General features: G+C 43.4%; 1 protein-coding gene across 1 annotated transcript; it reads left to right on the top strand.

The window, feature by feature from the left end:
- Nucleotides 1–14,801: 14,801 nt before the first annotated feature.
- bmp2b (bone morphogenetic protein 2b) lies at nt 14,802–20,828 on the top strand. The gene is made up of 3 exons (XM_070849019.1): nt 14,802–15,170; nt 16,118–16,485; nt 19,624–20,828. Exons 2-3 carry the CDS (start codon nt 16,131–16,133, stop codon nt 20,535–20,537), a joined length of 1,269 nt encoding a protein of 422 aa, XP_070705120.1. The 5' UTR covers nt 14,802–15,170; nt 16,118–16,130; the 3' UTR covers nt 20,538–20,828.
- The last annotated feature ends 828 nt before the right edge of the window (nt 20,829–21,656 follow it).

The raw sequence follows: 21,656 nt of genomic DNA, 5'->3' as shown, positions 1-21,656 counted from the left end.
GCCTCTGCGTCTATGTGGTTGTGTGCAACAGTTACTGAAAGTACAAGAGCATGTGCAAATGTCATGAGTGTACATGCTGTATTAATGTGTGTGTGGAAGGTGCATGTGTGTGTCACTGAGTGGACCTCCCCCGCCATACTACAGAGATTTTTCATCACATGAAAGCCAACAGGGGGTGGTATGCATGCAGGGCGAGTCGCTTCCATCTGCCCTGTCCACTTAAATTAGTGGGGCCTCGCATCCAGCAGCATCTGGTTCCAATATGGAGCCAGGCGGAAGGGTGGGTGCCTCACTGTGCCGCGGAAAATACAGCCTACTGTACCTTTAAATAGCCCTCAGGAGGCTAGGGACGGATGCTGGCCCTATCGCCCTATCCCAAGATTCTTTGTATCTGGCCTAACACTTCTTCCCTTTGAAAGAGGACAAATGTACAATTAGGCAGGAATGCCTGCAATGCTGTTTTCCAAGCGTGTGTTCGCAGAGCTGGCTTGAGCAAATGGCGGATCGACTAGTGAGAGGTTACGCGCCGTCAACCTCCCTCACTGTTCCGTGGTGAGATGCACCGTCTGACCCTGCCCAGGCTGGGTTTCTCCGGTTCTGCTGGTCCGTGTTTGGGTTAGCCTCTTGTTGTTCTGGTTCTGCTGCACTTTGCCGAGCCAGGTCTCTGTCAGCACGCCTCTGTGGCACAAGTCTGTAAAGATCCCTCCTCCTCCTCCTCCTCCTCTTCTTCTTCTTCTTTCCCTGGACAAGAAGCACTTCAGAGCTTACCCATAATTCAAAGGTTTCCATCTCAACCATAATTCACACTGCGCTCTACCCTAACTAAAGGGGCTGTCTGTAACTACGGTGATTGCATGTTTGTCAAACGAATTGTCAGAGCAGCAGACTCAGGAGGAGGGAGAGAGTAAGGCCAGAAACATGATGATCACGTGCTCACACACAAGAACACACACCATAGTATCAATCTACAGTCATATATGATCTGTAGGATGAAAATAAAAGAGCGGTAAAGACACAATCGGCTTGATAAATAAATGCACACAGTGCAAAGTGTGTCGGCATGTAATAAGCCACCAAATGCGAGTTGCTGCTGGTTGGTTGGTAGTTCACTGGTAACAGGGTTTATAAGATGCTTAAGAAAGTAGCTAACATCCCACTTCAGGTCAGAGAGTTGGGAAGGAAATGCTACTGAGTGCCAGTCTATAGTAGAAGAATGCAAAGCAGCAACTTGATAGGGTACATATGTAATGTAAAGAGTGAGTGGACTAAATGTTTCTAGTCTAAAGATTTTTCATCAAAAGTGAGAAAGTAGTTTTACCTAACTTACATCAAGAAAAGGACGATAGTCAGTGGAATCCAGCACATGTATCAACCCTGCACTGTACTTTGACTCAAAGTATATTGATAGCACAAATGTGTTTTTCTGTTCAAAGCACATTTTAAAAAGAGTCATATTGAGTCAACAGTATGGGGGGAAATATAAACAAACACATCTACTATACAGAAACCCACAAATTGTCTAAGAGGCCCTCTTTTGAATTTCCCAAGCACAGGGATTCTGTGTTTGCATTAGCCATGAGGGAGGAGAACATGGAGCGAGAAACACAGTGCGATCAGATAAGACTGATGACAAGGCAGAGAGAATCGATGACAAACTTTTGACAGCTTTGGCCCATGTCTTCAGACCAAGCCCGCCTGCTGAAATATAGATCGCAGTGTGCCTGCAACACACACACACACACACACACACACACACAGTCAGGTACTTGCATAATGTGTGAGTTATTGAGGTGAACCACAGGAAGGCATTATAGTACTCATGTCAGAGAAGAAATGGCTATCTGAAATATCTTTTGTCTTGTGCTAGAATCTGTGAAAAAAGCACCTCCATCTATGTATCTTGGTGTTCACACTCACTGATATTGTTCCAGATCATGCCCTTTGACCTTACGTGTTGGAGTGCACACATGCGCAGAGCAACAATCAAAGGGCATATCCAAAACAAAGAAAGGTTAAACTCTATCTTGTAGCTTCTCAGATTGAATATTGAGAGACTGTCACTAACACGTTCTACCCTTGTAAACATTCTACCAGCCAAAGACAACTGTCCCACCGAAACAAGTGCTAACCACCAGGTAATTTTATTAAGTTGTGACTTCCTTTTTTTCCTTCCTTACATCAGGAGTTCAGAGGTCAAGAGGATCTGTCAGCGGTGACAGAGAGGATTATGGGTGTAGGCATTCCATTGGCAGTCATTACTGCCCTCAGTCAGCACCCGGTACTCTCTCTCCCCCTTTTCTCTCATCCTCTGTCTTTCTGTCTCTTCTCTCTCTTGTCCTCTGACAGACTAAGAAGCAATTAGTGTCACATTAGCAATATCCAGGGTATAATTCTTATTCATGCCAAAGCTGCTGCTGTTCATTCATTTGTTTAAATAAACAGATGCTTGTTTTCTGTACTCAATCTCAAAATCCACATCTTTCCAAAACACAGGATGGATTAGTAAGATTTCCTTGTACAATTTATGTCTAAAGTCTCGACTTTGTCCGCAGCTATCCCCTGAACCGTTACTCCACCGCAACAGTTCCTGCTGCATTTACAATCGCCCATCCGAATACAATACTAAAAGTGAGGGAAAAATGAGTGTGAGCAGCGATGTGAGGTTTGGACCCCTGCACTAGAACCCCAGCCCAGTAGGATTCCTCACATTCCAGCCCATGCTGGAGCTGGAGCTGGTAATAGATCTGAGCAGGCCTGCTGGGCTCAGCGCATTGTGGCCTGTCCTCCCTTCCTCAGTTTTCTCCTTTGGACGAAGACAGCGTATTTTCCTTGTAGGACACCTTCCTGAGAACAGCTTCAGGTACCCTCTTTCCCTCCCTCTGTCATCAAAAAAGCACACACGAATACATTTCTTCTCTTCCTTTCTGCCATCCCTCCAGTTTCTCCTCATGCAACTGTAACTGGATAGTGGGAGTTTACATCACGGCAGAGCAAGGGGCTGGGTCTTTTTGACAGTAATGCAAGGGACACTTGTTTACCTAACCTTATGGGTCACAGTGCAGTTTAGCAGGGAATGAATGACTTCATTTTTAGGGTTTAAATTAAAGGGTTCCTCCTCTCTTGAACTTAAAACAGATTTGTGCATGCTTTGGAATGAACAAAGTACTCACTCAAAAGTACTCAGACCTTTCTACTCTGGCTGTAACTATAAAACAAAAAGAAGTAAAGAAAAAAAAAAGTGATGGCAAGAATGTGGTACAGTACACCTCCTGAGGTTGCACACGTTTGCATACAATTATAGCATTCCTTACTACCATTTTTACTATCTTAGATCTAGCTAATGCTTCATACATATTGTAAAAAAAATTCTTTCATTCGCCCTGACATGGTGTCAGTTACTTCAACAGTTATTGGGCTACGCCGTATTTGAGGGAAATTGCTACCTTATGTGCCTATTAAAAAAACCACTGGGTTTTCAATGGGACCTTTTTAAAAGGGGGTAGTGTTTCATTTAGAGTTGGTGGTCATTTTGGCAATGTGATTTTACCACTAGGGAGCCTTGGAACCATTTACACTCACACATGGCATCAAGGCCTGCTGTGGTGGTGATCAAGTGCTTTGGAGATGCCTGGACACCATGAGAACACAAATTAGAGCCCATCTCTCCCGTACTTCCCCCACACCAAAATGTTCAGGCTATAGGAGCACGCTCTCCCTCTCCCTCTCCCTCTTCCTCTCACTCCAGGCTTTTATGCCGCTTGCTCGTCAAAGGGGAATTGATTAAAGGCCCTTTTAAATGACTTCCTTTTCAGAGCTATTATTTCCCAATAACCAAAGGAGAGCAGATTGAGATCAGTAGTCTAATCTGTTGTTTCCCTCTGCTTCTTATTGGTGTTTCTGTTAGAGCCCAGCAAAAGAGCTCACCCCATTTTTCCTGTCAGTCATCGGGTTGTAATACTGGGGCTCATGGCTGTAACTTTAGACTGCTCAAGCACTCACGCACGGGCCTTTTTCAGAGAACAGAGTGAAACAAGTCACTCTCCAAACCCTCTGACAAATAACCCATGCCACAAAGAACCTGTAACTCTGCCGCCCAGGGAAAAATGCTTTGAAGCTGCAATAGAAAGGAGGGCTTCTTCACTGTGGCCAGTGCAGTGCTGGGTGCAGCAGCTGAACTTCACAAAAAGAGGAGGTAATAGTGATCTTCGGAACAATAGAAATCCTTGAACTCTTTATCCTACAAACAAGAACACAGCTACCATCCTGGAGGTTAGTGTGATGGATTCTTTCCCAGGAGGCTATTTTGCTGTCACTGGTAGTATAAAGGGGCAAAGCAAGAAAATGTTTGGAATGGCAATATGTCATGCTTCCCTGGTGCCAAATTGAGTTGAAAGTCAAGCTTAGCTATCAAAACACATAGCAGACGAGAAGAAGAAATGAAAAGATAAGGAGGGATGAGGACTCTCTAGTCTGTGTAAGCATAAACACCTACAGTGTCCGTCTTACTCAGGGCTCTAATCGGAACTCGCTATCTCCCTTCGACTTCAAACATTCCTGTAAACACCTGCTTGTATCTCACCTCTGCATCTGTGTGGGTAAATGTCGCCCATTCTTGTTCGCCTGTGTACAGACAAGACCTCCGCTGGCTACCTCTGGACAGTTATTTCTTCTTTCTGTAGCTATGCATCACATCTCCTCTCAAGATGAAGAGCTGGGGGAGATGAAAAGCAGACTCTCTGACTCTCTGGGGGGGAACCCCGTTGTAAAGAAGAGACCTTCAGGTGAGAAATGTGCGGTTTTGGCAAACAAACGTTAGATTCATCCAGGTGGTCCCAGACGCCCTATCCAAACAGACGTCTCAGATTGAGCGGCATCAAGATTGTGTTAAAAACAATGCCGCGGTATGCTCCTATCTCCTGCTTTAATGATTAATCTGATCAAGCCAACTTTTCATCTGTCGACACCAATGTTCTAGGAGCTCTTTTTACTTGTCATCTGGACAAGTAATAACAAGAAGCGTTGTGTCTCACAGCAGTCGCACAATCACCTTCACAAGCTGAGACGCCTGTCTCTCAGACAGTTGTGATTTACAGTGCGACATGACATTAATGGTTAATCTACTTCAAGATCTTCGATAAGAAATGCTGTTATGTTTGGCAATACTGCATGTAAAGATGATGTATACCAGGGAGATCAACTGAAAAGTGTGGTTATCATCTCAACTGGGATTCCTCTGTCCACTGCTTTGACATAATTGTTACTTATAGGTGCTGAGAGTCATGACAGACAATTTCAAGCATTTCATGCACAGATCCAAGAACTGCCTCTAATACTCTGCATTTTGAACGCACACTCCTTCATTATGGCTTGGATTGGTGGCTTCGCACTTACTTTTCACTCAGTCCTGTGAAGGCTGTGTGCCTGCTCTCTCTCACGTTCGCCTGTTTCATGCAACTCTGCCTGACATGCTCCGCTTGCTTCACAAGTCACCAATTGGCCAAATGTAAACGTGAACCCTTAGCCCCGTGTGCCACTGAGGCGCGAGATGTGACTTTTCTCCCCAAAATGCTGCTTTCAGCATTGATTTCAAGTTCCTGGTTCAAACCTTGAACCAGGAACCACAGATGACTTTTGTAACAGTGAAACAAAGCTGGCTTTTGTGCCTTGGTTCTGGGAGGCCGCTCACTCTTGTCATGTACATGTGAAATTAATTAGGAGGAAATACTAAAACACTTGGGTGGAAATTGCTTTTCACCAGATGTTCTACATATGAGGATCAATTTAGTATTCTTAGCATAGCAAAATGACTATATAACTTCTTTGCTTGCCTCTTTGATGAAAGCCAATCTGTCACTCAAGGCACATAAAAAGAAGTCAGGGTTATATGCTACTGTTTGTTCCACTTTATGGAGTCTTAGGTAATGTGATTACTTAACCAGGTTAGGAAAACAGAATGTTTCATTCTGGGGTAAAATTCGACATACTGACAAGAGGCCCAGTGTTCCTCAATGATCCATGCATAAACCGAACGAGTGGTCTTTTCCTTGTCCCTTGCCCCAAAAGCAGAGAGGCCAAATAATCACAGATAAATCACCGTCGGATGTGAGATAGCCATCATAACAGAGGTGTTTAGGTAAGTCTTCAGCTGACATCTCATATGTCATGCACATGTTTTTAGTGTGTTTTGGAAAAGAACCAGCCTTCACACACGTCTGTTTGTGGTGCTGTGGCAGAGCTCCACGATATGGATATAAAAAGCACAGCGTGCAATGACAAGGCAAGAGCCAAGATGAATTAGGAGATCAGAAACTCTCATTTCTTGCCGTTCGTTTACATTGCCTGCTCCGCTGCACAATGTCAAAGATGTGTGAGAAACAAGGAAACTACTTTGATATAGCTCACTACACAGCTGGCCTGACAAATTTAAACATCAAGGAGGAACAGTGCAGGAAAAAAATCTGAGTATGGTTGCATTTGTTCAAGATTAGTCATTCACTCTTATTGTAACTGACAAAACACACACTAATCTCCAGTCCATGAACTTTTTTTTAATAGTTGTCCTCATTTCCTTGTCCCACATTCTAAAACTGAGTAAGCAAGTTTTCAGGATATAATACGCCAGCCTCTAAAAGAGAGTTGGCCTGGCTGTCTGAGGCAAAGTGACTACATAGTAAAATACAGCAGCTCTCCCCATAGCTTCTGTTGCTCTGTGTATATTCGAGAGAATCCAAGCCATCTGGAGTCTGTTTATTGTATTACAAATGACACATAATGGTAATCTGGCATGTGATGAGAGAATGTGAATTACAGACAGGGGGCATGAAGCGGGTATTAACCTTCATTTGATTTCCTTTAAGGAGGACATTTAATTTAAGGCCACATTTTATCTACCTGATTATTCATTACAGTAAGCTCGCCCATAACCGTATGAAACAGGATAAACAGAGGAAACCGCCAATTAAATCACATTCCAGGGAAGATTGGGGGGCTTACTGTATACAGAACAGTTAGTTTAGTGACATAAATATTTACACAAACTGCCATGAATTAAGACAAATGTTACCAGGAAATAGGCTACATTGTGAGGGGCCGGAGCAAGGGTTTGCCTGAATTTATTGGCCTCTGTTGAGTCCCAAATTTTTGAAAACTGTTTCCCAGTTTTTCAAAGTGAGTGAAACAAGACAACTGTCGCAGCTCTATGTGAGTCCACACAGTATATCATCTTGCTGTGCTTGTTCTAGTAACATGATGTGCTTTTCCCTCAAATGTTGAAAGCTTAATGTGATGTGAACATTCTTTTTCCATTCACATTTACAGCAAATACTAACATGGATCATGTATCTCAAGCGGACAGGGAGAGAGAGGGAGAGAGAGATGGGCGGAGATATGAATAGTTGCATCAGACTGGCCCTAGTAGAAGTTAAAGATACATACTGCATGCCCAGGGAGTGGATGTCAGTTAAATGTTTATACAGCTGCTCTGAAGATTATTATTATCATGAAACCACACAGCTATAATGTCATTCTGTGGATGCCAGAGTACAATCAGGTCCTCCCTATAGCCTACTAGCCTCCTCTCTCCCCCTGTCAGACAACCCTGCTGCTCTGCTCCCTCCAGGCTGTACGGCTGGGATCAGACTCAGCACGACACCATGATAATGAAATGTGACAATGAAATGGGTTTGTTCCGGACCAGCCTCAACCATGTGAAAGCCAGTGTTTGCATTTTGCTACAGCTGTATATATTTGTTATAAAGATGTCGTAGTTTTTTTCCCTACACAGCTGCAGTGCACAGTGCTACTAATAACTGTGTAGGTGTTCAAATCAAGGGAAAGAAAAGAAGAGAATAGATTAATAGACGACCACAGCGTGACAATAAATATGGATTACAGTTATTCTACTTTCTAGCTCAGTGGTGACCTATTTAACTTTAAACACAACACAGTTTTTAAGACTAAAAAGGCTGGATAAAACATAGCAGCAGCACAGCAAGCACTTAATGATATTCAATGCTAACACCACTATTGCAGCTCAGCTGTGAACAACAGCAAACTTCTTTCATGTGACACTTAAACTTGATTTTGTTGGCCACTTGTGGAAACAAGCTATAAACACAACTCTGACATATTATCACCTTTAAACTTGATAGGACCTTCTTTCAGAGTTGTGTTTATGCTTACCCAGGAAATTGAACTCCAAAATACATTCTCTTTTAGCTCTGTTTTGGGTCTCAACCATGCTTGACTGGCTGACTTCACTAGTCACTGATTTTGTTTGTTTGCTAGTTTGCTTTGGGCAGGTAGGTAACACCAGGTTTATCAAAGGCCTTTTGCTCAAAGATGGAAACTCCTCACCTTTGAGCGAAATTTGCCATTTTGAGTTCAAAATAGATCATGTACAAGATGTGTGTAGATCAGAGGAGAGACTTTGTTCTTTGTGTGTAAGAATATAGACTTAGGTCAGACACATGGCCCCATGCAAGTACATAAATGCAAATGACAATGCCTGGTCAAGCACAACTGCATATTCAACATGGGCATCCTGTTAGCTGTCTTGTCTTTCACTTGCTATAGCGCCGGCTAGCTGCAACACTCAGACAGGTGACACACTCAACACACAATGATGCATTCAATCAATCTTGCAAAGCTTGTAACATCTGAGTAAATAAGGTGCAGGTTTGTCACTATGAGCAAAACTCACATTACACATAGTAGTGTACGCATAAAAACATTAATAAGAGCTACTTTAACAGTCACACAAAATGTAATTGTTTAGCTACAATGCCGAAAACAGCCAGACCCTGATTATGTGCATGCATCTTTTTTAAGACATGTTGGCTTTATTTGCAGTAATGACATGCCTCCTGTTTACCTACAGTAATATTATCTACATACAAAATAAACCCTTGTGAATATTTACCCTTAAAGCTGTTGATATACTGGCCTTGCTCTGTTTGATATGAGATGCTCAGCTTTGTCTAACCTTCTCTGTACACATGATAAAACCCGCAGATTCAAGCAATTTCTTGCGTCACGCAATAGTGTAATCTCACTGTGTGTAGTTGAAATGGTTTTTGTGAAAGTGAGGAACATTTGAAGCTCCAGTGCATGTTATTGCTTACGGCTTGACACTGGAGATGAAGTATGAGCAGAGTGTTGCCCTTTCATCTTATCCACTGAGTGATTGAAAATGCTGTCAGTTTGTGTTTGCCTGTGAAGGTCACAACACTTCTATCAGGATGTTTCTATTTGTCTTTTTGGCTTCCTGAACCTTTAAAGTGCCTGCAATTGCACGGAAACAAGCTTAATTTTGTACTGCACTTTAACTCAGCTACATACACATATTAACGTGTTTAAAACCCAGAAGCAGTAGCGTTGAGAGTACAAAAAGCAATCAGCTATTCCAGTAATACACTAGATCTACATAAACAACTATTAATTGAAGCCATCTTTGCTGGAGATGTGTCAGTTCCCAATGCCCTCTCATGTATAGATACTCACTAAGTGTTTTCCTTCCTTCCTCGGCCTGTAAACAGCTGCTTGTGCTTAAGCGGTAAAATGTAAATCTTGACGCTGGCTGTTTATGTAGCCCAAGCTTCTAATCATGCAGACGTATAATTGAGTGACGCATGGTGTCTTTATGAGTGGAGCTGCATTCAAAGGGCAGATCCCTGTATTTATGTCTCTCTCTCTCTCTCTCTCTCTCTCTAAAATGGAAGTAGCTGCCTCTCATCCGAACTCGTTCGCTAAATGAAACCTGTGTTTATATGATTCCTACTGTAAGTTGTTAAAGTGTGAGGTCCGTACAGAGCTAAATGTTTCTGATTTTATAGCCTTGTGGTGTTATTGCTGTTATAATGCCAGAACAGGCATCAACCTCCACTTTGTTTAGTACAGAACAAGCATCAAGAACATTATTTTGACTTCAAAAGACATATATGTGATAGATAAAAGACAATTAACGCTTTTCATTGTTTTTTGATATGAGACAACTGATGGAGGACTTAAAAGTCTGAATACGAAATTCTACCTTTTTGGTTTTAGTTAAAGCCAACCAAAAGTCACCTCACAATATGATAATTACAGTGATATCTAGAGCAGTGATACTGATAATTACAAACTGCAGCTCTAGATACAGGAGCAGCCCTCACTGCCAGATCAAAGCTCCCTTGTTCCCTATTTACACAGGAAATTAAAACACAAACAAATAAACATTGTGCCAATTTGCCAAATTATGCACAGCTTCTAGTCAGTCACCAACCTCGACGCGCTTCTCAATATTTGAAACATGCAAGCGAGGTTTGGATCCTCTTTTGTGATCTCTTAGAGGCCATATAATCTGGAGGTGGACTTGCTCAAATTAGTGGGTAGAGAAGTGTGCCACATGTTCAGTATCCATAAATATTGACTCTGGCTTTCTTGCTGGCCGTCTCTGACCTTGGTGGGTTTCCATTTTGGGACCAACCTATATGAAATGCGTCCCATTTCCCCACAATCTCTTTCATGCGCCATGTGCACGTGCTCGGCATAACCCAGCAGTCGTGCTTCTGCTGTCAAACACATGTGGATTGATGAAGTTTTTACTGGTTTCCAAATTAAAAAGACAACTTTGCTCTAGCGTCGAATTAGAGGTGAGTCGCAGCAACAAATCGTTCCCTGGTTTCGAGCAACATCTCTGAAGATTATCTCCCTGTAAGTATGTTACTGTGTGTTAAGGCTACATCTGGCTCAAAGCAGAGGAATGCAGGTCCTGTGTCTCGCCAAGTTGCTGTTAACAGCAGGTGAAAGGCTAATAGTTGGATCTGCAGTGTCATCTCAGGGCTTCGTCTGCCCCCTGACTCCTGGAATGTACGTGATGACAAGAGAAGGCCGCGCCATCCACATCCAGCACAACATTCGTACACGGACACACACACACACATGCGGCACACATACTGTGGCATGCAAAGAAATGAGCGTGTACAGGAGGACAATAAACCATGTCTTCTTCTCTTCCTCAGGACTTATGTATTAAAACAACAAAACATTCTATCCTAATCTCCCTCAAATAACCTCAAATATTCCCCCTCGAACAGATTCATTATACTTTTATAAGTGTTATGTATTACACATTGTTCTCTCTTAAGGGGGTTTCCATACAAGAAAAAGATACATCTATTAGCTGAAGAAAAATACATGACGGCGGTTTACTGTATATTATTCTTTTGGTTACTGAAGATGATTTTCCCAAAGGTGAAGGATGAATGGAAATACCAATGAAGATATCTGACTTTCAAATTACTAGAAAAACATACAATATGCAGGTGAGGATCTGTGTGTTTCATAATACTAAACCTGGTCTGGTGTGTTAGTGCTCCACGGGCCCCAAATTGTCCTCCATTTGTCAGTGAGGGTTGATAAATTATGATGAAATGGGTCAGAACATAACAAAAGAGAAAGAAAGTCAAACAGCACCTAGAGATGGGACAAAGTAGGGTTATTCGTGGCAGCGAGTGTTCAGTGGTCTGAGAAATTTCAGTTGTGTGGAAGGCCTCAGGGCTCGGATCAGAGATGGGCCGGAATTAGCCCTTATGCTGGGACAAAAAGATTTCCAAGAACTCTAGTTTAAGCTGATAACAACGGTCTGCAGATAAACAACCGTTATAGGATGTACAGATGCTCTGATGTGTTGTTTTTCAACCCACCTGTGGGTTATGGGAGATTTTGAGGGATCACAAAATATTAGGCTTGTGTCGACTGAGGATTCTCACTAAAATTTCTTCCCTGTAAACTTTCCTGCAGCCAAAAAAGTTAAAAGTTACTCTCAAAGACAAGCCTCAAGTTCTTGTATAATGGTTTAGACATTTTTATCGCAACACAATTTGTGAAAACTGAGTAACTGCTGTTACACCATAAAAATGAACATATAGTTATAAAATATTATGGACTTGAGCTTAAACTAAGTGTGGGAAACCCTACACAGCAAATGCACATGTTGTGACAAAACTGCATTTTAACTTGAGTAATGTTTCCCCTTCCTATAAGCTGTTGGTAAAGAAAGTAGAACACGTAGAAATATTGCCATGAAAAAATGTGCAAACTACTGTCCTAATGGGCCGGATGACTCTGTAGTGCTATAGAACAGCAGAGATCCCTGTGAGCACTTCTCTCTTGACCTTGGATTTTATGCTGTAACTTTCAGAGACAATTTACTGCTATCACGGACAAACAAATGCCTGCTGGAAGGAAACACAGACGATACTGATGGTGATGGTCGTGCTGGGTTAAAGTTGTCTGGCTGAGTCACAGTTTAACCTCTCAGAGCCCTCCTCAGTAAGTCGTTCATTTGTGTTTCAGATTGCATATCTCTACCTGCCCTCTCTGGCTGCCAGGGTTTCGCTCTGTGATGTTGTCCTTTCAATCAGCCTGTAATTGGATCAGCAGCAGCGATTAGATAGGCATGATGTATCTGGCTCAAAACAATGATATATACAGTATCAGAGACGCATGATCTTCTCAAACCACTCTGGGCATCACTGATCAAGTCCCTCAACAGCCTTGGCGAGACACATTCCTCGGCACTGGCCTGACACAAGCTGTGCCAAGGCACATACAATATGTGCACGTACGCGTGCTCAAAACACACACACACACAAACACACACCTTTATACGCCACCTCATTCAAACCACACACTCTGATATATACAGAAAGAAAAAGAGGGAGAAAGCATCAGATAAAGCCCTCTCTTTCTAATCCTCTCACTCGGGTAATTAAAGATACTCACGGCTTACTGTGTGAGCCCTTATCCCCCAATCTAAAGCATCTAAATGCCGAGCAGCTTTTACCTGGGTTTGGGTTTAGCGCACTAGCTTCACCAAGTGGTGTTTTGGCAACAGCAGAGACCCAACTATCACTGCCAATAGATTAACACGACAATAGAGCAAATCTAAGCAGCGGGGATGAATTAACATGCTCTCCCATACCCCGACTTTATGAATGAGTGGAAGATGGAAGATAAACGACTGGATGAACAGGACTGGAATAACTTAAATGGAAAAGAGTGGACAGTAAGTATATGTCACAAGTATAAGTCGCCTTTAAATGATTCCTTTCATTGACCAAAAGGTGAGAACAGTCACAAAAGAAAAAGAAGCATTAGAGATTCACCACCACAACAGTATAAAATCAGATGTGCTTGGATCCAGCGAGGGGAAGGCCAAGAAACATTGCATACTGCCACTCAGGTAACACATGCACCCACGGGCCTCTCTGTATTTTAATTGCTAAGTGGATGATCTGGGATTATCCCTCATAAAATGTTATTGTCCTGGAGGGAGACAAAGATATCTTGTGATCTCAGTGGGATTTAATCTATTGCCATCTCTCCAAAGAAAACAGGCCCGGTGCTTTGGCCAAAACACAGCCGCCTGCCCCACCATCATCACCTACTGGAAGTCACTAAAGGGAATCAATGGAGGCTTTTCTTATGGAGATGAACCAAACATTAATGTTGTTGACTACACCCCACAGGCAAAAAACAATGCAGCAAAGTTTCTCTCACCCCTCTGTGCCACTGAGAGCATGTACTGTACGAATACAGCGGGTTCTCTCTCAAGTCTAGGTGAATCTTTCAACATAAATGGATAACATATGTCAGAGAAAAAGGAGATGTGCATGTGCATTTAAATCAGACCAAAGCAGACAGTTTAAGAAACGATTTTGTTCAAAATGTGGAGTTTCACCTTAACTAAGCGAAAAAATATGGCCTTCTTTGTAAATTCGACAGGATTTCTCTTGCTCTCTCGCTTCAGACAACAATACGTGCAGCCAAAATCTGCCACTGATATATTGATAAACTGCTGTGAATTGGACTGAAATGAGACGATTAATCCAGCCAGGAGGAAGCGTGTATAAATCAGCCCTGGTGTGAGTCACACATGTACAACCATCCACACACACACACACACACACACACACAGTGAAGTTCAGCAGGAGGATGCGATAGTCCCTCTGCAGGGTCTAATCCTTTAAAACCACAAAAGCAACACACTGTGATGCCATTATCTATTAGCCTTGATCCAAAAGCTGAACATGTGTAACACCTCGATCAGTTATCTATTTATGAAAACAGCATAAGCCGACATCTTCTTTGCTCCGTGTGGTAAAATTCAGAGAAATATTACACCACCTGGGAGCTGTAACAAGCCATTTTGATGTTATTTTAAAAAGTTAAGCAAATAGAGGATTGCTATTCCTATGTATGGAAAATCACCCCAAACACAAACAACAGTATGGTTTTAAATGTTGACTTTGTACCTATTTTTATGGTGTGAATTTCAAGAATATGTAAAGATGTGAGAGAGAAAAAGAGCTGTTTGTACATGGATAGAGGTGTTTTAATATATATGCTCATAGTTCTCAATGCTTTGGGGGGGGGGGGGCAGGGATTATGGAGGTGCATGGAGGAGCAGGAGTAAATGAGCAAGGATTAATTCAAACTGGAAATTGCACGAAAGTGACTATTCCGATAGTTTTCACTCCAGTGATCCAAACCAATACAAACCAAAATCTTTGGTCTTGGGGTCTCTGTGACAAATGTTCTCCTAAAGCAGGTCCGTGGCTCTAATGTGTGTTTATTTGACATGAAAAAGTTTGGAGTTGGAGGTCCGCAGGAGGTGCTTCGTAGTGGACAAATGATTGACAGCCCCTTGGTGACATCACTGTACGACAAAAAGAGTCGCTGGGGGAAGAGAAGGCACCAATCAATTCAACCACTACGCTGTGCGCACAGAGGAAAGGCGACGCGCTCCCCGACTCGAAGCAACAGGGTCCAAGGAGCGACACTTGAGCGCGCTTATCTCTCTTCAAGCGAGCTGCGCTCAACTTTTGTCTCAGCGAACTGTTCTCTTTTGAAGATGTTCAACCAAGATGCTTCATACTTACATCGCTCCTGCCTACGCGAACCCGCTTCCTCATAGACTTAACATCGTTTTTTTCTCCTTTCCGTGCTGACCAAGACCTAAACTCGACTTCGCAGCTGGTGAGAATATGTGCGAGAGGCGATCGGCGAAAGGCATGGGCTGTCTTTGGTCCCCCAAGGAGAAGCAACGTGGATTAACTACGAATTAATGTGGAATTTATCGGAGCCCAAAGGTGGAACGACGACCGGACACAGCGCTTCCTCGTCAGGTAAAACAAGACTGGTGGACTTTGAAAACTGTTACAGTTTTATAAAGAAAGCAAATCTTAGTAATGTCAGTGGGTATAAATGAGCAACTGTTTTCTTTACAACTAGAGATCGACAGAAGTCTCACCGTACGGGCTTACAGGGTGTGCGTATAAAAGTTAAAACATGCCCATTTTGAGCATTACGCAAAACGCAGAGAAAAGAGAAATGCAGTCAACAAGTTGTTTCTCAGGAGGTTTTGTTACTCAGATGATATTTACTTTTTGATGTTTTTTGATGTCTTGTCCCGGGCTACATCTGGCTCTGGTACGCACGTCAGATCTAACACCTGCGAGCCTCTTGAAGTAACTCTATCCCTTATGATTATACATGACCGTCAAAGCCTCTGCAAATAGACGCTTGTAGCTCCGTCTGACTGCTCCCCTGCTGCCCTGTCCTCTGACTCTGCTCCCTGACAGCCTTTCATGCTTCTTCTGATCTTTCGGGCTACGCAGACCTGCATTGCTTTTCACATCACTTCACTAAACAAGATGTCTTATCTCTTCTAATTGGAGACTTTGTGTCTGCGCCCCCCCCCCACCCCCCTCTCGCAAATTTCTTTGATTTCCCCTCCGCGTGTCATCCCCCCCCCCCTCCTTTTTTTTTTGTTCGTCTCTTTCATAACTTTCTCACCTTGGTATTTTCATGTTTCTATTCATGTTAAGATCAATCTTCGGTTTCAGTTAGACGCGCTATATCGCCGGCGGGGTTGTTATTCACAGCTCCCTGTTTTGTTCTAGTTCAAAGTGAAGAGGTGTCTTCCCTTTTTAACCTGCTCTCCTTCAATCATTCCTACTGTATGGGGGGATCACACGCAGTTTGGGCAATGCTGCAGTGAAGATCCTGCTGTGTCTACCTCATGTCAATACCTCAGCGCCGGTGTATTGACAGAAACCAACTTTCTCCACAGGGACTGACTGATCATGGTCGCCGTGGTCCGCTCTCTCATGGTACTGCTGCTCGCTCAGGTGTTGCTGGAAGGTGCTACGGGACTTATCCCCGAGGTCGGCCGGAGGAAGTACAGCGAATCCGGGAAGCAGACCCCAGAGCAGTCGGAGAGCTTCCTCAACGAGTTTGAGCTTCGGCTTCTCAATATGTTTGGATTGAGGCGCAGGCCGACCCCGAGCAAGCAAGCCGTGGTGCCGCAGTACATGGTGGACCTTTACCGCATGCACTCAGCAAACGGAGACCACAGCACTAAACGACCCAAGAGCATGGGGAAGCACGCAGAGAGAGCCGCCAGCAAGGCCAACACGATTAGAAGCTTTCACCATGAAGGTATGTATTAGTGACATACCTTTACCTGTCAGCCGGAGAGCTCCTCGGCTCTCTCAGACAACCCAAACCTATATTTAAACATGACTCAGAGCGTCAGGACTGAACTTCAGAGTCTTCACTGTTTTATGGAGCGTTAGTCATTTACAGGTGACACGCGTCCAAGTTATTTGTAACTCTTTAATGTGTTTGGGGATTACTTAAAAGTCACTGACACGATTACAAACAAGCATCTCATGCACAATTAAATTAACTCTCATATACAAAGTGATGCAACCTTTAACCAAACATTCTCCTGGCGCAGCTGTCACAGGCTTCAAAAACATCAAGGGGCGGTGGTATCCCTGGGGTAATTTGTTTCTTAATAATTGATGGTGTTTGCGTGGGCTCTGAAAACAGTTTTTCCAGACACGCACCACAGGAGCAGTATAAAGGGCGGTGTGCCTTTGCGCAGGTGATAGTCATCACCCTGTTACTTCAATAACACACGACATGACATTACACTAACACGCGTTATGACAAAGTCATCGTGTCAGACTGAATTCTGAGTCATTTCTTACAGGACTGAAATTAGTCCTGGGTAAAGGTGGGGGCGGAGGGGTTGCGCGCCTTATTCTTTCCAAATCACCCCTCTCTCCGCGCTGTGCGCCATTACGCACGTTCCAATAACACCATAATTGCTCACTTAGTTTATATGCTGGATACGCGCTGATTGTTGAATTCAGTGTTTCAGTTCAGTTCCGTTTTACTTCCAAGGCAACATATGCTGCTCAGATGAATAAGACTCACACACTGCAGGTTCATAGATCCTGGATAAAGTGCATTAGTTCACCAGTCACACACTATGTGTTTATACAAAGTTACTGATGAAGTGGGTTATTTTAAACTGTCTAAAATAATCTGACCGGTGAAATTTAAACACAAGCGATGCTTTATTTATATGTTTAGTGGAACTTCTGAACAGCAGAGTGTTGCACCTGGTCATAATATTAAAGTGATTAATGTATGATACAGAATAACTTTTACTGTCAAACATACAGCAACTCTATATCTAGCATTCAATTTCCCATGGCCCATGTTCCAGTTTTTACAACATACAAGTTACTGAGTCTGTAGGGGCTCTACACAGACTCCTTATACAGAGTCCTAAGTGTTTGAGTGGGGAAGTTTCCATCAGGGGTGAGTCAGAGGGGTGGCTGAGTGGTTGCTTGGGTGCTCTCCAGAGGCCCAGTGCAATGACACCCAGTGGCTACACTGACACACTACAAACAAGCCTGGCCCGGGCAGCCAGGCTGAGTGACTGCTCCCTGCCCACTACTGGAAACCTCTGCACCAGGCCAGCACACACCTTGACACCACCGGCCATTACGAATGTGTTAAGACTGTGTTTACATATGCTCCCCCGGCTCTTTCATCCTATGCTAACAGAGCTGCAGGGTTGTTAGTCCTCCAATGTCGAGAGACGTGCAATTGATGACTGCTCCATAGAATAAGCATGCATCTACAGATGTAAGTGCAGCACATCAAAGCGAACAGCTCTAATCCTTCATCACATCTGCCTGCTGATATTAATTTCACTATGATAATTGGTTTCACTACTATCAGTTTTCAAAAATAACCATTTTCCATGCCAAATAGAACATTTCCACTATTATACAGGAAGTGGCTGCCAGAGACAGGTCTGTGATGAATGACCCAACATTAGCCTTTATCTTTTGTTTTGGCATGCAACGCAAAAAGAAATTAGGAATGTTGATACACTCATATCTGCGGTTCACACGTTTTTGACAAGCCACAACTTGTTCACACAGCCGTTCCTCGGAGGAGAGACAGACGGCGAGAGTGAGAACGCTGCTGCAGAAAGAAAGAAAGAAAGAAAGAAAAGAGGATTTGGGGCTAAGAGAACAGAGGGAGAAGGGGATTTGGGAGCTGAGGAAGGAAAGAAAGAGAGGGATTGGGGACAGAGGAGAGGGAACTAGAGACAGGGGGTTTTCCCACATCAAATGAGGAGTGATAGGCCTAATTGAGGTCTTTGTGCCTCTGGAGGGAGGTTTAGGATGAGATGGTGGAATTTCCTAAATGCCTCCTTTGAAACAGCAGAGTTCAAAGTTTGTGTTTATTTTACCACACCAAACAGATTAAAAAGTGTGTCTATACACCATCTATGAACTTCATAAAGTAAGAGTACAAAGTGGAGTGGCCTCAAAGAAAATTACAGCTTTTACTAAGATTTCTGTCATTTACTGCACACTAGAAAGGAGAACACCAATAACCCCATATCTATCCATATCCCTTATCTTTCAGAGATGTGTGACCATCAATTTGGGGTGTATGGCGTCTCTCCAGAATTTAGACATGGAGTTTATATATATTTTTCTTGCTATTGGCTTTTATAAATAATCGTTATTGTGTTTCACTTTACCAGCGATATTTCAGAGCTGGCCAGTTCTGTAAAGGTTAGTAACAGCTGGCATTCATGATAGCATTTATGTAATCAATTTTATATCGATTTCCATATTGCTCTTTTGTTCGTGCTCCTCTTTGATGATACTTCAATATAAGGTACAACTTTTCCATGTGCACTGATAATGGGAATTATGTGCAGCAGCCACTTCTCGTAGGGCAGATTGCCAATTGCCATTTGAAGGCAGACTGACTAGCGTGTTTGATCTTATCAGTAGATGGGAGCGCACTGCTTTCATCTTCTGACATTTATCCAGGTAAATGTTTGAGCAGGACACTAATGACAGTATTAAACCTGCATCAACATGAGAATTTGACTGCTTTTACGCCGAGACATATATGCAAATTGTTGATGTATGTGTTGTGCTTGTGGGACAATGGCCCACACCTACTCAATATAACCACGTGGCAGCTTGGCCGACTGCACAGAAAGAAGGCTGCAAGTTGTGTGCGGGTGTGTGTGAGAGAGAGAGAGAGAGAAAAAGAGAGAGAGAGAAAGAACCATGTGAGAAACCATCCTTTGCCAATGTTTCCCTGCTCGCAATGGAGCCATGAAGCCAGTTAGGCTTTAATCATAGATGTTGCTTCTCATTCCTGTGCCATACATAAACTCTTTGTTTCATTCTTGGCATGCATCTCCCACTTCTGTCCTCATATACTATGTGCTGTCTCTTGTAGAGTCTATGGAGGCCCTGGCCAGTCTGAAAGGCAAAACAACCCAGCAGTTCTACTTCAACCTTACCTCTATCCCTGATGAGGAGCTCATCACCTCTGCAGAGCTACGTATCTACAGGGATCAGGTTATGGGAGCTGCAACCCCCTACAACAGTTCGAGAAACAGCAGCACCAGTGATAGTGCTCCTGCTGGTGGCTTCCATCGTATCAACATTTATGAGATATTCGGCGTTCCTGTCACTCAAAGTGGGGAACCTCTGGCACGTCTGCTGGACACTCGGCTAGTGCAGGACTCTTTGAGCCGCTGGGAGAGCTTTGACGTCAGCCCCGCTGTATCTCAGTGGACCTCTGGGAAAGGACACAACCATGGCTTCATGGTGGAGGTGCTTCACCCAAAGGAGGGGGAGATGGATGAGGCGCATGCCCAGAGACGTAGCAGGCACGTCAGGGTGAGCCGGTCCCTGCACCAGGACCAGGACTCTTGGCCTCAGGCTCGGCCACTGCTGGTGACGTATGGCCATGACGGCCGCGGGGACTCAGTCCTCCACACACGGGAAAAACGTCAGGCAGCACTCCGCAAACAACGCAGGAAGCACCAACACAAGGCCAGCTGTAAGAGGCATGCCCTATATGTGGACTTCAGTGATGTGGGCTGGAACGAGTGGATAGTGGCGCCCCCTGGCTACCACGCCTTTTACTGCCACGGGGAATGTCCGTTCCCCCTTGCAGACCACCTCAATTCTACCAATCACGCCATTGTGCAGACATTGGTCAACTCAGTCAACTCGAACATCCCCAGAGCCTGTTGTGTGCCCACTGACCTCAGCCCCATCTCCCTGCTCTATCTGGATGAATACGAGAAGGTCATCCTGAAAAACTACCAGGATATGGTGGTGGAGGGATGTGGCTGCCGGTGAGAAACTGACATTGGTGTGGATAGAAAGAGAGAGTGGGCAAGAAAGACTGAAAGAGACATCAGAGGTTATTATGGACACCCGGTTTCCCAATGAAGACGTTTATTTATATGAAAGAAAGACAAAACAGAGCTATTGTGGAAGAAGAAAAAAAACTATATATGAATATATTTATGTCTGCGTAAAGTTGGGAAAAATAAATATTTTAATCAGAGGAATATTCCTTTACTGGTTTTGAAAATGTATTTCTGATGTACATTTCGAAATGGGTGCAATACCACATGAAGTATAATGCTCAGATTTTTATTTTGTATTTATTTCTATTATAACCACTTTATTTGTAAATAAATAATGTGTATTTATCGTGAAAAAACGTGTTCACTCCAATTTTCCAAGATCAGCTGCAGTGAACCAGCCGTTGTTGATGTATCTATGTCAAGGGTCAACATGTGTGGCATGCAGTTTCAAATTCTGACAGAAATTAGTTGTAAAAATATAACACCTGACAGTAAGCTCACACTACACTGATTGCAAACCAAGCATTAAACTCTTTTGGTAAATGTAATTGGAAACCAACAACAATAGAAGTGCAGAGAGGAAAGTGACAGAGCCAGGTCAGGGTGCTGCCGGTGTAATAAACTGCAGTAGGGTGTAGGGTCACAGGACGGGAGTGACAAGTTACAAGCCCACAAATGTGATAGACTCCCATGGGAGGATTAGAAAAACACCAGTGCATGTTTTTGTGCATTACATGTCACTGCAAAGATCCCTGGGAAGCTCTCATGTTTTTTCTGTTGCTAACCAATATTAGGGGAAAAACAAGTGAACTGCAGGGCTTCGGACGAAGGTCTGACCGAGTGCAAGATTTATTTTTGGTGAGATTTTACACTGACAGATTGCAAGCTGTGTCAGTCACACCAACAGGCTCTAAACAAGTAAAGAGGCTTCTGGCATTTTAATTAACAAAGACAAACAAACACACATCTGCACCTGTCCACATACTGCACGTGCTCAGACAGATTCTTCCCAGCTTCAGAGTTTGGCTGCCTTTCTTTGTCGTCTCTGAGTCATAAAGCTCTAATGCGTTTCAGCGCCGAAGTGAAAAAAAATAAAGGAATGTTT

This window comes from Pempheris klunzingeri, chromosome 18, assembly GCF_042242105.1.
Source record: "Pempheris klunzingeri isolate RE-2024b chromosome 18, fPemKlu1.hap1, whole genome shotgun sequence".
Lineage (NCBI taxonomy): Eukaryota > Metazoa > Chordata > Actinopteri > Acropomatiformes > Pempheridae > Pempheris > Pempheris klunzingeri.
This window is presented reverse-complemented; position numbering and strand designations above follow the sequence as displayed.